The 13,644-nt window shown below is 48.2% G+C and overlaps 6 protein-coding genes across 6 annotated transcripts; 4 read left to right on the top strand and 2 right to left on the bottom strand.

Annotated features, from left to right (window-relative positions):
* The first annotated feature begins 9 nt into the window (after positions 1-9).
* Positions 10-3,962, top strand: BO85DRAFT_470394 (putative MFS monosaccharide transporter). Its single transcript, XM_025662395.1, has 8 exons — positions 10-395; positions 456-492; positions 1,329-1,622; positions 1,682-1,759; positions 1,813-2,101; positions 2,160-2,353; positions 2,414-3,126; positions 3,183-3,962. Exons 1-8 carry the CDS (start codon positions 356-358, stop codon positions 3,572-3,574), a joined length of 2,037 nt encoding a protein of 678 aa, XP_025513490.1. The 5' UTR covers positions 10-355; the 3' UTR covers positions 3,575-3,962.
* Positions 3,963-4,160: 198 nt separating this feature from the next.
* BO85DRAFT_451347 (uncharacterized protein) lies at positions 4,161-4,668 on the top strand. The gene has a single exon (XM_025660573.1). It carries the CDS (start codon positions 4,186-4,188, stop codon positions 4,480-4,482), a length of 297 nt encoding a protein of 98 aa, XP_025513489.1. The 5' UTR covers positions 4,161-4,185; the 3' UTR covers positions 4,483-4,668.
* A 369-nt stretch (positions 4,669-5,037) lies between these two features.
* On the bottom strand, positions 5,038-5,658 carry BO85DRAFT_461199 (uncharacterized protein; the record flags this gene model as incomplete). The annotated part of the gene is made up of 2 exons (XM_025661769.1): positions 5,038-5,186; positions 5,556-5,658. 2 exons carry the CDS (start codon positions 5,656-5,658, stop codon positions 5,038-5,040), a joined length of 252 nt encoding a protein of 83 aa, XP_025513488.1.
* A 28-nt stretch (positions 5,659-5,686) lies between these two features.
* On the top strand, positions 5,687-8,198 carry pmt2 (protein O-mannosyl transferase; the record flags this gene model as incomplete). Its single annotated transcript, XM_025656221.1, has 5 exons — positions 5,687-5,824; positions 5,903-6,033; positions 6,116-6,668; positions 6,725-7,484; positions 7,555-8,198. The coding sequence occupies 5 exons, from the start codon at positions 5,687-5,689 to the stop codon at positions 8,196-8,198; spliced, it is 2,226 nt and encodes a 741-aa protein (XP_025513487.1).
* A 266-nt stretch (positions 8,199-8,464) lies between these two features.
* BO85DRAFT_74714 (secretion related GTPase) lies at positions 8,465-9,889 on the bottom strand. Its single transcript, XM_025665638.1, has 4 exons — positions 9,884-9,889; positions 9,741-9,832; positions 9,494-9,630; positions 8,465-9,433 (listed from the first exon to the last, which is right to left on the bottom strand). Exons 3-4 carry the CDS (start codon positions 9,560-9,562, stop codon positions 8,654-8,656), a joined length of 849 nt encoding a protein of 282 aa, XP_025513486.1. The 5' UTR covers positions 9,563-9,630; positions 9,741-9,832; positions 9,884-9,889; the 3' UTR covers positions 8,465-8,653.
* Positions 9,890-10,522: 633 nt separating this feature from the next.
* BO85DRAFT_74655 (uncharacterized protein) lies at positions 10,523-13,270 on the top strand. Its single transcript, XM_025665637.1, has 2 exons — positions 10,523-10,716; positions 10,787-13,270. Exons 1-2 carry the CDS (start codon positions 10,704-10,706, stop codon positions 13,039-13,041), a joined length of 2,268 nt encoding a protein of 755 aa, XP_025513485.1. The 5' UTR covers positions 10,523-10,703; the 3' UTR covers positions 13,042-13,270.
* The last annotated feature ends 374 nt before the right edge of the window (positions 13,271-13,644 follow it).

Below are 13,644 nucleotides of genomic sequence, written 5' to 3'. Positions count from 1 at the left end.
TTTGCGTCACTCCTTTGAAGCATTTCGTTGTATCACGAGTAATTAGCCGAGACACCACAAGCCTACAATTACAGGTCTATATATAGGAGTGTATAATACAGAGATCAACGATACGATACTGATTCCTGGGTCTATATGGGCTCTTTTCACATAATCTAGGCTCGAAGGGGATCCACCCAAAGATATGCCTTGCATGACAGTATCATTGAAACAATACCACCAAATGAGATGTTATAGATAGTCAGAATTGAATAACGACCCTTGTAGGTGAGAATCATGAAATACCGCGCCTCATATTAAGTCATCTTGATCTTCGTAAACTGGAAGGGTACCCTCGTTGATCGCACCGCCACAGATGGAATCGCTGATGGGCACTGCCGGTAACATGGTTGTTGGTACACTAAAGTACTACGTATGTAGTCTAGTTTACTGGGCACAATCTCGTACCCACTTAGCGTCAGTGTTTGCGGGGTCTCCGACAACCCCATCAAGGTACGTAACGGTAGTCACATCGATGGCTTGACAGCTGCCTCCCTAAATCATGGCTTAGTCCCCCTGGGAAACCCAGCAAGCAACCTTGGGACGGATTTATGTACACAAGCCAAAGGTTACCTCTGGACTGATTGTCAAACATATGCTATTTAGCCTTAGCTCATCTTGCTTTCCTTTCTCCCCTCTTAAGTTTTTCACCTGATCATTTTTAGGCTGTTGGACCTCCGGGCACCGTCATCCTGCGCTGTTGATCTGCCAAGTATTGCCTGTCTCGTGAGCAAACCCCCCAAGGATTGTCATCACCGCTTTCTACACCCTTTCGGTATCCTTGTGAACAGTTGGTTCACCTCACTCGCTTGTCTCCGCTTTGGCGCGTGGTCTTCCATCCTATTGCAGCGATTACTCTGCACCGCTGTCCTTCTGATCCATCCCTTCCAAATAGATTAGCAGTTGTCTTTACATGCCGCTTTGATGAAAACTCACAATTCGGATTGTTGCGGAGCGTTACGAAAATTACCAGCTCTCCCTGATTTTTACTCGCAGCGATCTTATATTCTGGTCGCGTGAAAGAGTGGTGACAGAAAGAAAAAAGCTAATATTCAACCAAGAAAGGGGGGCTGTAAATCCCAGCCCATTACAACCGCCAACATTCCTCTCACAACGACCCCGACCCATACTTCCTCTGGCATACCCTTGCAAAATCTTCCTTCAAGTTCAAGGTCCTCTGTCCCTCAACCCGCTAAGGTAGTAGAACCTGCTAGTGGGAGGAGCAGTCGACGCTCTTCCTCTATAGCGACTCACTCCACTGGGTCTGAGCATTTTACCTGGACGGACAGTGGGGATCTGACGGAACAGCTTGCTAATGCCGAAGATTATCTTCGGATCCCACTCAGAAGCTCTGAAGATCGTGAAAGCTCTGGTCGGGTGGAATCCAGTGTACGGACCGAGAAACAGAATCGTGTCCATTACCCCAGCCAGCTTGTTATCGGCGAAGACGACTTTGAGAAGATTGAAATACCCTGCCCTCCACCCCGGAAGATTCCTCGGGCAGAGCGCCTCTTAGCTGTCATAATGTCACCCAATAATCGACAAAGCGCACACTTGCATGGCTTGGTTGGGAAGCCATTACTGTAAGAGGGTTTCGTCATCGACAAATGTTACCTACTAGCTCTGCTGACCAGCTATGTAGGTACTTTACGAGTGTTTTCGTATCCTTGGGCGTCTTCCTTTTTGGCTATGATCAAGGTGTTATGTCTGGGATCATAACGTCCGTCTTCTCTTTCTTCAACGGAATGGAGGGCTTTGCTGACACACGACCAGAGGCTGGTATTTCAAGGATTACTTCAATCAACCCTCGCGAGCTGCAATAGGTACGGTGGTTGCGATCCTCGAAGTAGGGGCTTTCATATCTTCTCTACTTGTCGGTCGACTCGGCGACTTAATCGGACGCCGCAAAACGATCTTGTATGGCTCCATAGTATTCTTTATTGGCGGTGCATTGCAGGCCTTTGCTACCGGGTTGCCTATGATGATGGCCGGTCGAATCGTCGCAGGTTTGGGCGTTGGGGCCTTATCGACAATTGTACCTGTCTACCAGTCTGAGATATCGGTATTCACAATCACCCTTGTTGCATATTGCTTCGGTCGTTTTGCTAATGTTCTCTAAGCCTCCCCACAACCGAGGGAAACTGGCATGTATCGAGTTTACAGGGAACATCTCCGGATACGCAGCCAGCGTCTGGGTGGATTATTTCTGTAGCTTTATAGAAAGTAACTACTCGTGGCGCCTACCATTATTGTTCCAGTGCGTCATGGGTGCTCTTCTTGGTGTGGGTAGCCTCATCATTTGCGAGTCTCCAAGGTGAGTCCATGCGTGATGCAGGAGAAAACTTAGCTTTTCACCATGCTAACGCAAGACTAGGTGGCTGTTGGACAATGACCACGATGAAGAGGGTATGGTTGTCATTGCAAATCTATATGGAAGTGGAGACTTGCACAGTGACAAAGCCAGACAAGAGTATAGAGAGATCAAGATGAATGTTCTTCTGCAAAGGCAAGAAGGCGAAAGATCTTACGCTGATATGTTCAGGCGTTACTACAAAAGGGTCTTGATAGCGATGTCGGCACAGGCCTTAGCTCAGCTCAACGGTATTAACGTCATCTCGTATTACGCCCCGCTTGTATTCGAATCAGCAGGTTGGGCTGGCCGTGACGCTATCCTAATGACTGGGATCAACGCAATCTCGTATCTGGCCTCTACAGTACCTCCATGGTATCTGGTGGATCGCTGGGGCAGGCGCCCCATCCTTCTTTCTGGAGCGGTGGCAATGATTGTTTCACTCTCCCTGATTTCCTATTTCATATATATCGACGTCGTGGCAACACCTACTCTCACTGTCATCTTTGTCATGATCTACAATGCTGCTTTTGGTGCATCATGGGGACCCATACCATGGCTCTACCCACCGGAAATTCTCCCATTGAGCATTCGTGCAAAAGGCGCAAGTCTTAGTACAGCCACTAATTGGGCTTTTAATTGGCTTGTCGGAGAGGTCACGCCTGTTTTACAAGCTGCTATCAAGTGGCGCTTGTACCTGGTGCATGCGTTTTTCTGTGCCTGCAGCTTTGTCCTGGGTAAGCGCCATGTCAATTTTCCCATAATTGACCAAAAGTCTAATACATTACCACAGTTTACTTTTTATATCCGGAAACGAGTGGTGTCCGCTTGGAAGACATGAATCTGCTGTTTGGGGATGCAACTACTGCCATGCCAACACCAGCAACTCAGGGAGAACGTGGCTCTCTCATGAGTGCAGGCTCTCCTGTACCTTCGCTTGACATCAGACGCCAGTATGGCCGTCTGGGGGCAGACAGCGCCATTCCTGGCTTGGACATTGACCCACCGAATGTAAGTTCTAGTACCGGCAGCAAGCCTGGCAGGACAGGCTTCCGGGAAGACACTAGTAGTCGACCAGAGGGCTTTGGAGGCTGGATTTCGAATATGATTACCCGACACAAAGGATCGGAATCAACAGGACAGGCCGGTCAGTATAGACGTCTTGGGCAGGAGGAGAATGAGTAGGGCCACCGCGTATGGTCCAGTCTCATGTAACAGATACAGACATAAACATCCTGTTGCTGTACCTACCTCTTTCACTCTTGTTTTCTCTTTTCATCCTTATGTACACCGACTTAACTGTATTCTTTTCCTTTTCTCGTGGACTGATACTAGGATATTCTCGACCCTGGTCTCGCATATGCTGATCTTGTCGAGGCTCTATTTCGATTTACTGCACCGTTTTTTTCTGACATCATCTACATGTATGCATGTAAATATATACCGAGACGTATACCACGCCCCAGAATAGGTTCTAAAACATGACAGTTTGTGAAATGTTTGAAGCGTGAGGCACATATCGCGCCATCTGCTACTCCGTGACTTCAGAAATGAGAATCCGCGTGCAACTATCATCTCGAAGACCCAGTATTATCACGGGCCTTTCAGGCTCAGAGGTAGTTCTCTGACTTGCATAATATGCTACCACAATCCATCGATGTGGAAGGGTGGTAATAAACGATTAGAGAAAACTGGTCCCCTTGCATATTATAGTACCAACGAGATTTTCGAAAAAAGTAAAAAAAAAAAAAAAAAAAAAAAACATCATTTCGTACGTTTTATGCAGACCTAGATACATGAGAAGCTTGGGGAGCTTACCATGGCACGCACTTGTGTCCCTATGTCAATTGAAGCACCCTGCCTCTCATAGTGCTAGCGTAGACGTTATTCGTCTAGGTTCGGGTTTACGACCCTCGTTGCGTACACGCAGATTCATTCATTATCAATCTATACCCCGAACCATCTACGAATTGTCCGTGGCTCCTCATGCCCTGAAGCTAATCACCAGGCAGATCACACCGCCTTCCTCCTCCCTGAATAGAGGTGGAGAACCTTTACACTCGAACATGGAATGTCTAACCAACAGCCGGTGAGGTAGGATACGCTGACTCAACCAAAATGTTCCCATTCATAATTTGTGCGTTGCATAATCGCATTCAATTCGACAGATTGGCTTTCGTCTCCGTGAACTTTCGCAAAATACCGTAAAAGGCAAACTTCATCGACTCCATGGTACCTGCCTGATAAGTACTTTTCGTTAATAGACTGTCAGATGCCTGTTCTACTGGTGATACTCAGTCCAGTTTGAATTGAAGGAGAGCAGCAAAAGCTGGAATCACCAACCTACGGCAATCTCCGTTTTTGCATCACACTTCTTCAAAATCTTTAATCCGCGACAGTGAGGCACGACGGTGATGAATCATGACAGTAATCAAGCCCGGCTAGACAAGTATGGGGAAAATTGGAGAACCAGTTGAACAGCAAAGCCACTTCGAAGCATCTGGGACCAGATTTCTGTCCAAGGATGGGAAGGTTAATCACCCTTTGAACAGTCAGTACAATTTCTATTGTAGAGGTCACACACATATATGATGCCACAAATGGCAGTGACATAGATGCCTGCCCCCATTAGACACGCTATACCTCTTTCAGTAATTCGCCGTCATTGCCGACGAACAAGACGGAGGATGCAGTCGAGGTTTCAGAAGTGGCCCAGGCGGAACGGAGCTTTCAGGCCACGCGCCCGAGCTTTCCGTGTTATCTCCAGGCCAACTCGCCATTTGCGCTTCCACTCCGTCTTACATTCTGAGTAGGGAACCCTTCGAGAGGCTGACTTTCTTTCCCACCCTCAACATTCGACCCCTTTTCTTCTGCTTTCGATCTTTCTATTCTTCCCTTTCATTGCCTCAAATTTTCAGATTGCCTTTATCATTTTAACAAACCTTCCATTCTTTACCTTACTTTACCCATTTGACCCTGGTTAAGCGGTGTCTGCTCAATCTATCCTGATTTCCCCTCCATACTTTTGCCTTGTGTTCTCAAGGTACCTTCTCATCGGCCCCTCTCTTTTTTCTTCTTTCTTCTCTCCAGACTCTCAACAAAAGCTGGAGTACTGCACGCTAGACCAATCACTGTGATTTTCTCATAAGAAATGTTTGCAACTCACACCTGAAGTCAATCCCAGCGAGCTGCTCTACATTCAACCAGCTTCCTGTGGCAGTCTGATACACTCTACTTGCTTTCTCTTTCGCCACTCCCTGTCCCTGCATTTGTTTAGCTGCTCATTATACCGCAATCATGGCGGGAGTAAATCAGGCGTCAAGCTCTGGGGTTGATCTCTCCTCTGAAGTGCGGCGCAGAACTGCCCCTCTTACGCAGGAGCCCAGCCGTGCTCCTGATCATGATGCATATGATGCCAAGAAATCAAAGCAAGAGGTATGATGCTCGCCTTAGACCGAAGCTTCATAAAGCTTTACTGCACCTGATAGCCGATAATATTGACGCGTGTCTTAGCCCTCCTCGTTTCGTTCGGCGGTGGCCAGCTGGGAGCCTATATTTGCGCCTCTCTTTCTGACTGCTCTGGCAATTTTCACTCGAATGTATCAAATTGGTCGTTCAGATATCGTGACATGGGATGAGGCACAGTATGACCAAAAACCTTTCTATCTTAATCTTTCTTTTTGCCAGTAAAGGGTGCTAACGTCTTGTCCTGATAATAATATGCAGCTTTGGAAAATTTGGCTCACACTATCTGAAGCGCGAATTTTATTTTGATGTACACCCGCCTCTGGGGAAGATGCTAGTTGGCTTGTCGGGATTTCTTGCTGGTTATAATGGCTCATTCGAATTCAAATCCGGTGAGAAGTATCCCGAAGACGTCAACTATACGTTCATGCGTATTTTCAATGCGGCTTTCGGCGCGGTATGTGTCCCGCTTGCTTACTATACCGCACGGGAGCTGGGTTATCGCAAGGCTACTGTTTGGCTTATCAGTCTGATGGTGCTATTCGAAAACTCGTATGCCACCATCTCGAGATTCATCCTCCTTGATTCCATGCTACTTTGCTTCACGTTTACAACCACATTATGTTGGGCCAAATTTCATCGACTGCAGAAAGCTAGTTTTTCGGCAGAATGGTTTGCATGGCTCTTTCTCACCGGCGTGAGCATTGGCTGTGTCTGCAGTGTCAAATGGGTCGGTTTCTTCTGCACCGCTATTGTGGGCCTTTATACAGTTGAAGATCTATGGAATAAGTTTGGCGACCTTAAAATGCCTGAGGTAAGCGGCTTACTGGAATGTAAAACGACTTCAGCTCGGTGGTTAATGCTCGGCAGGTTGTGGTAGCGAAACATCTAGTTGCGCGCATAGTGGGCCTAATCATAGTGCCCTGCATTGTCTACATTCTGTCTTTCTATGTTCATTTCTGGGTTCTCGAGAATAGTGGTCCAGGAGATGCCCAGATGAGCTCACTTTTCCAGGCAAACTTGAAGGGCACCGAGGTCGGGAAGGATAGTCCTCTTGAGATAGCACTGGGATCGAGGGTGACACTGAAAAACATGGGGTATGGTGGTGGACTTCTCCATTCGCATATCCAAACGTATCCTGAAGGGTCAACACAACAGCAGGTGACGTGCTATCACCACAAGGATTCCAACAACGACTGGTTCATCTACCCCAATAGGTATGAGCCGGACTATGACCCCGAGGACTCCTTGAGATTCGTTGGTGACGGAGACATCATCCGTCTAATCCATGGGCAGACGGGTCGTAACCTACATTCGCATGCTATATCTGCACCAGTTACTAAGAGCCAGTTTGAAGTCTCCTGTTATGGCAACATTACCATTGGCGATGACAAAGATCATTGGGCGGTTGAAGTCGTTGATGATGTTGCATCCAGGGACAGGAGCAGAATTCGAACTCTTACTACGGCATTTCGCCTGAGACATCCTGTCCTGGGCTGTTACTTGCGTGCAGGAAATGTAAACCTGCCCCAATGGGGCTTCAAACAGATTGAGACCACATGCGTGAAGGAGAATAAGCCCAGTGATGTCTATACTCATTGGAATGTCGAGTCACACTACAACGAGAGGCGTAAGTTTACCCCTATTCCTGGTCTATTCCTTCCAGATTGTGGCGACCGGATATTGATTTTGTTACATAGTTCCACCAGGTGATCCCGGATCTTACAAGTCTCCGTTCTGGAAGGATTTTATCCATCTGAATGTCGCTATGATGACGTCCAACAATGCTCTTGTCCCTGATCCGGACAAGCAAGATGACCTCGCCTCTAAGTTCTGGCAATGGCCTATACTCAATGTGGGCCTTCGTATGTGCTCCTGGGATGACAACACCATCAAGTACTACCTTCTCGGAAACCCTTTCGTATATTGGGGGAGTACTTTGAGTCTTGGAATATTTGCCCTTCTGGTTCTTTGGTATCTCGTGCGTTGGCAGCGAGGATATACTGAACTTACCCAAGCGGATATTGACCACATCCACTATTCCGGTCTTTACCCAGTCATTGGGTGGGTGTTGCATTATCTACCTTTTGCGGTCATGGCACGAGTGACTTACGTTCATCATTACTATCCGGCACTCTACTATGCCATACTCACATTCGGATTCTGCGTTGACTGGTTCACACAGCAGATGAGCAACAAGCTACGTTGGGCGATCTATACCTTGCTTTACTGCGCGATCGTTGGCTTGTTCGCATACTTTCGGGCTATTGTTTTTGGTATTGAAGGGCCCAGCCAGCAGTGGTCTCATTTGAACTGGTTCAGTGGCTGGCGGATTGCCAACTGAGCCGTTCCATCTCATCACCACCACCGTAATCGCCACCCTTATCGTCAACACCTGTTTACATATACCGCTTCTCGTCATCGCTGTACCTCATGCAATACCATACTTGTCACTACTATTGTTGGCTCGTGGACTATCTACTCTAGTCAGCTGTAAGATATTTAGATTGGCTGTGTTTCAAATTTTGGTATATGCGCCCCGCGCCTCTGTTATTGTGTAGCATTCAATGTATATTGCTTCGCTCTTCTGTACCATTTACCTCGATCCTCATTAGCCCGAGATGTATATAAACCAAGATCACAGAGATTACTGGGCGAAATCTGTGCCTATTCCATATTCCTACACAACCATACCTCTCCAAGGGCGACTATAAAGGACCGTTACATGTTTGCACAAGATATAGTCCCGTGACAACTTTGAACAACAAGCTTGATATAAGGTATAATATCCTGTATCCATCAACAACAGCCTGCTGCCAGGCCACTTCCACCCTTGCGCATGGCATCATCCAAGCCTAAAGTGACAGTGTTTGGGATACCTGAGTTTGATCCACCAGTAGCACCATAGCCCTTCACACCACTTCGACGGTCGTGGAGGTCATATTTGCCAGCTTCGATGTTGCGGTATATCATCTCGGCTACCTCAAGAAATGCACGCTCCACGTTCTCTCCGGATTTCGCGCTTGTCTCAACATACCGTGTGATGTTATTCAAACGGCACCACTCCTCCGCTTCTTGCCTAGTGACTGTCTGATGCGATCTCGACTCATCAGCGGCAAGATCGCTCTTGTTGCCGACCAGAACAATTACAATGCCATCTTCCGCAATTTGCCGCAGATCATGGAGCCACTGTGTGCACGATACAAATGTAGAAGGTCTAGTGATATCGAAGACCAGTAGGGCACCCGAAGCACCACGGAAATAAGAGCGGGTAATAGATTTGTACGTTTCTTGGCCAGCGGTGTCCCATAGCGACAACTTCATTCTTTTCTGGAGCTCCTGTACCCGACGTGGAGGACTGGGCAGTCCAGAAGCGACTGATTCGCTGGCTGTAGTCGTAGCGGGCAATGAGGGCGAAGATGTGAGTGAAGGGGCACGATTGCGGATAGAATCGTCGAACTCGCCTCCCAAGGCCTTTGAAGCCGGCGGGCCCACCGGAACAATCCGTGAACCGAACTCGACACCAATTGTAACATCATGGGAGGACGAAAAGCGCCCTTCGCAGAGTCGGATCGTTAACTAGAAAGTCGCGGCCGTGTGTCAGCGGTATGATGGTCTGTCAAGCGTGAGTGTACCCACACTAGACTTCCCAGTTCCCGAGTCCCCGATGCAAACAAGTTTAGCAATATAATCCCATGGCTGTGACATGGATACAGCAGAGGAATGTCGCTTATGCCGGCACTCGAGACTTTAGGTGAATAATTTTCTTTTTCTTTCTTTTTTTTTTCGATCGATCAATGCCCGTGGACTTTCAAAGGTCTGTAGGAGTCATGCTCCCAAAAAATCAACTGATGGAAGATGGCGACCAAATAAAACGGATACTCGCCTTGGGAAATGGAAAGGTTGGCTCAACCTGGTGTCAGTCGGCCTATGGGGAGATAATCGTATGATAATTAATGATGCTAAGTACTCTGTGAACTTCTTCGTCCTCAGCACGGGAAGGGATTCTCTTTTTACGTTCAGCCTTACTAAACTCAGTCGGGTATAACGCTGGATTCCAACCTCTTAGGAAAGTGCGGGATAAGATAAGTAGTAGGACGGAATCGATAACCAGTCTGGAGTAGCCAGTAGATGACCAACCAAGCTATAGTGGAGCTACCGAGGAATGCTGGGTACAGAGCAAGTAGCTGTTATGTAATGGATGGTCTTTCTGACTAGTTATCCACTGGTTAAGTACGGGAGGAGCTGCGATAGTTTAGTCCCCTCTAGTAGTAGTTCCCCAAACTACTGTTATCTACCTTATTCAAGCCTCACATATATTGACTGCAAGGAAAATTCCACCGCAACCCCCTTGTTTTTTCTTTCTTTCCGGTATGGTCTGAAGTGCTCCAGTTTCCTGCTCTGCACACCGAGAACATTTGTACTTACTGGGCGCATTCTGCAGTCCAAGCGAATTAAACCGATCAGACGAATGGCATGGATGCTGAGTCATCTATCACCATGACCTTGCCTGATGACGCTTGCAACCTCACCTACTGATCGCAAGGGAAGACTACTGCTACCTTCATACGCTTTCTGCCTGTCTGAACTCTTTCTGCAGGTTTATACCCCAATCCGACATCTCTTTTCTTTTTGATGGATAGCCCTATCCCATCTGGCTTCTTTGCTATGTAGTCCTTCGATTCCCACTGAATTTCAACTGCATCGGGTTTATACCGCTCACACCGCTTCGTCTGCTATAAGCTGGACAATCAGTGATTTGAATATAAGAAGGTTTAGCGGCTCATTGGTCAAGGGTCGGGTCAAGGTGTCAAGAAGACGAAAACAAAGATAGAGAACCAGGTCCGACATGTTCTCCGAATGTATGAATACCCTCTACTATTCCATCTCTTATACATATACCGTGCTCCTCATCGCTCACTTGCTGCCCAGATGCCTCCCGTTTTCTCGCACAGTCCCAGTCACGGGTCGTGAACCATCCAGAAGAACCCCGAAGAAAGGGGCATGAACGTCTCTTGCAACAACCTCGAAATTCTCTTTTGCCCTCTTCGCGCTCTTTCTTCCACAGGAATGCGGCCGACCCATACCAACCTGCCGGTTCTCAACTATCAGGCTTCCCGTTTGGTTCAAGGGTTGTGTCTCAACCTGCGCCTCTCTTCTACAGCGCTACCGATGAATTCCGAGAGGAGGATGATGAGGTTGAGCATGAGCGAGAGATTGCTGACTTCTATGCCTTACAAAAATCTCGGCGCCAATTTGGGAGCAGCTACCTTAGGGAGTCTTCAGAAATTGGCGACGATAACGAATCTGCCAGCTCGAAGGAACAACAGCCCCCTTATACTAGGGGGAAGGGCATTTGGAGCTCCTGGCGCGACGCCGAAACTAGTGACAGAGCGCAAGATTCGCGTGTTGAGTACGACGGGGAGCCAAACGGAATGGAGGAGTCTATTCACACAGAGCGAAGTAGAAGCAGGCTCAGGGGGAAATTAGTTGACGTTCACCTGGAAGATACACTGGCATCCGATGTTGGCCGCGACCGGGCTGACTCTCCCGAATTTGGTGATGATAAACCGCCTTCCGTTCAACGGTTTCGAGAGCAGCCACAGTCACGAACGGGCAATCTCGGACTAGACTCAGATCTCCTTCCTATAGATTCAGATAACGCAGTAGTGCCAGAAACATCCCAACCGCCAGGCACGTCACGGCCATATCGAACGTCGACCCCACCGGTAGGCGCTAGCTCTCCAGCTCATGATGGCTTTTGGGGTCACTTGTTTCTCATATCCGTGGCCTCTCTCTTCGCTACGTCATTTCTTATCTACCTTCACACTTCACCTCCTTCCGGTGACAAGTCGAAATGGGGTGACACTGTCTACTTGACCATCCACAGTTCATTTTACCTGCTGGGTACCTATACCATCGTGTCGATATCTATATCTCTGCTTTGGCTGGCACTATTACGCTCCTATGTACGTCCATTGGTTTACGCTATCCTCGTCGCCGTTCCCATAATACTGTATTCCTTCTTTCTCTACCCCTTTATCTCGAGCTTTGGGGGTGTCTGGCACGGATCAAGTGTTCAGGACAAAGTCATGAGATGCGGGTCTATTATTCCCTTTATTTTGGCCAGCGCATGGATTTACAACGTCGTTCGAGGCCGCCGCGCTATAGGAAGGGCCGTCGACATACTTGAGTTTGCATGCCGCATCCTCGCCGTGAATCCAGAGCTTCTAGCTTTGGGGCTCGGTGCCCTCATTCTCATTGTCTTATGGACCTGGTTATGGATGCTCATGTTTACGCGAGTGTTTTTGGAAGGCCATATTTCTCGGTCCAGCCTTTTCGTTGTCGATTCAAGCAGCTGGTGCTTAGGAATCTACTATGTGCTCGTTTACGCATGGTCACTGGGAGTCATCGCTGGTATTCGACGTACAGTCACAGCTGCCGCGGTGAGTCAATGGTATTTTCATCGCTTTACGACGCCAGCGCCGACCTCCAGGCAAATAGTCCAAGCCGCAACTCTGCACTCCGCTACAACCCTTTTTGGTACAATTTGCCTATCGAGCCTCCTGGCTCTAATGATCCGCGTCCCGCTTTTGTTGCTTCCCGGTCGTATCGCGTCACTTTTGAGTTTCTGCGCCTATTCCTTTGTACCAACTCCTATAACTGCCCTCACGGACCCTCTAACCCTCACCTATGCGTCTATTCATTCCCAGCCGCTTACAGTGTCCGCTCGTGGTCTGGTGCAGATGACAAACCTGACGCCCTCCATAGCGACGACTTCTCTACACCCACGGTCGTTCTCTTGGTCTCGTGGGCATTCTGCAACTCTTCTCCCTTATCGACTTTCCAAGCTCATTCTGCATGCGGCCCGTCTCATGATGTCTCTTGCGCTTGGGTTTGGTGGCTGGGTGAGCACTGCTCGGAGCCTAAGTGTGATGAGTACCAACGGTTCAATCCGCGGAAGCATGTATGCCTACATGGTCGGGATCATTGCTGGGACGATCGGTTGGAGTGTGCTGGGAGCAATTGAAGGTGTAATTGCAGATACTGTCGATGCATCAATCATTTGTTGGAGTAGCGAAGTTGGAGCCTACGGCCGGGAGGCAAGGTACTGCCGAGAAGCTGGCTGGCTCTTCGGCCAAGAGCCTGGGTCTGTTTCCAGGAATACGCGCTTTGAGGATCCATGAGCTATCACTTGGTAGGTATACCTGTGCGACCATGAAAGGAATGTCAGATTCTCATTGAGAGGACATCTACGGCTTAGTAATTACCGCACTGTCAATCCTGAGCTCGAAAAGGATTTTCGAATATCTGGTGATGGCGGTATTGCGCTTCGGGGGGAGGGGGGGTTTGAGAGGCTTCGGCTTAGCGATTGTGTTTATTCTTTATCACTATGTCTGCGGGAGACATCTGCTGCTAATTGAACGACTTATGCCAGGTATCATATCTAGATCGTTATTAGAGCCTATATCATCTTATTTGACTCTTTGCCACTTTGGCGTAAGGTACCTCGGAGCGTTTTTAATTCGCCTGGTTGGACTTTCTCCCGGAAGAGAATAAATCATTACATAGAATAGAATAAGAAAAGATAAAAATTCAAGATGACTACCACTAGCGTAGTAGCGTAGTTAGATTCGCTTTCCAGATGTGGTTACTAAGTGTGCAGGCGCATTACCCTACAGGCCCCAGTGCCCGGGTCTCCAAGCTCCAATCCCATGGATGTACGCTGAATGATATAGCATGTAGTCGATTGAAAATTCTTGCACCCCCAACGTATCTCCCAGACCTAC

This window comes from Aspergillus piperis (assembly GCF_003184755.1).
Source record: "Aspergillus piperis CBS 112811 unplaced genomic scaffold BO85scaffold_15, whole genome shotgun sequence".
In the NCBI taxonomy this organism is placed as follows: Eukaryota; Fungi; Ascomycota; class Eurotiomycetes; order Eurotiales; family Aspergillaceae; genus Aspergillus; species Aspergillus piperis.
Note: the sequence above shows the minus strand (reverse complement) of the source record. Positions and strands in the feature narration are given on the sequence as shown.

What these genes read in the sequence shown, in the direction of transcription:
- BO85DRAFT_470394 (XM_025662395.1), top strand. Translation starts at nt 356, where the DNA reads ATGGAATCGCTGATGGGCACTGCCGGTAACATGGTTGTTG. An exon ending in TGCCGGTAACATGGTTGTTG is followed by an intron (nt 396 to 455) that starts GTACACTAAAGT and finishes GTACCCACTTAG; the next exon opens with CGTCAGTGTTTGCGGGGTCT. An exon ending in GTTATGTCTGGGATCATAAC is followed by an intron (nt 1,760 to 1,812) that starts GTCCGTCTTCTC and finishes ACACACGACCAG; the next exon opens with AGGCTGGTATTTCAAGGATT.
- BO85DRAFT_451347 (XM_025660573.1), top strand. Translation starts at nt 4,186, where the DNA reads ATGAGAAGCTTGGGGAGCTTACCATGGCACGCACTTGTGTCCCTATGT.
- BO85DRAFT_74714 (XM_025665638.1), bottom strand. Translation starts at nt 9,562, where the DNA reads ATGTCACAGCCATGGGATTATATTGCTAAACTTGTTTGCATCGGGGAC. An exon ending in CGGGAACTGGGAAGTCTAGT is followed by an intron (nt 9,434 to 9,493) that starts GTGGGTACACTC and finishes GCGACTTTCTAG; the next exon opens with TTAACGATCCGACTCTGCGA.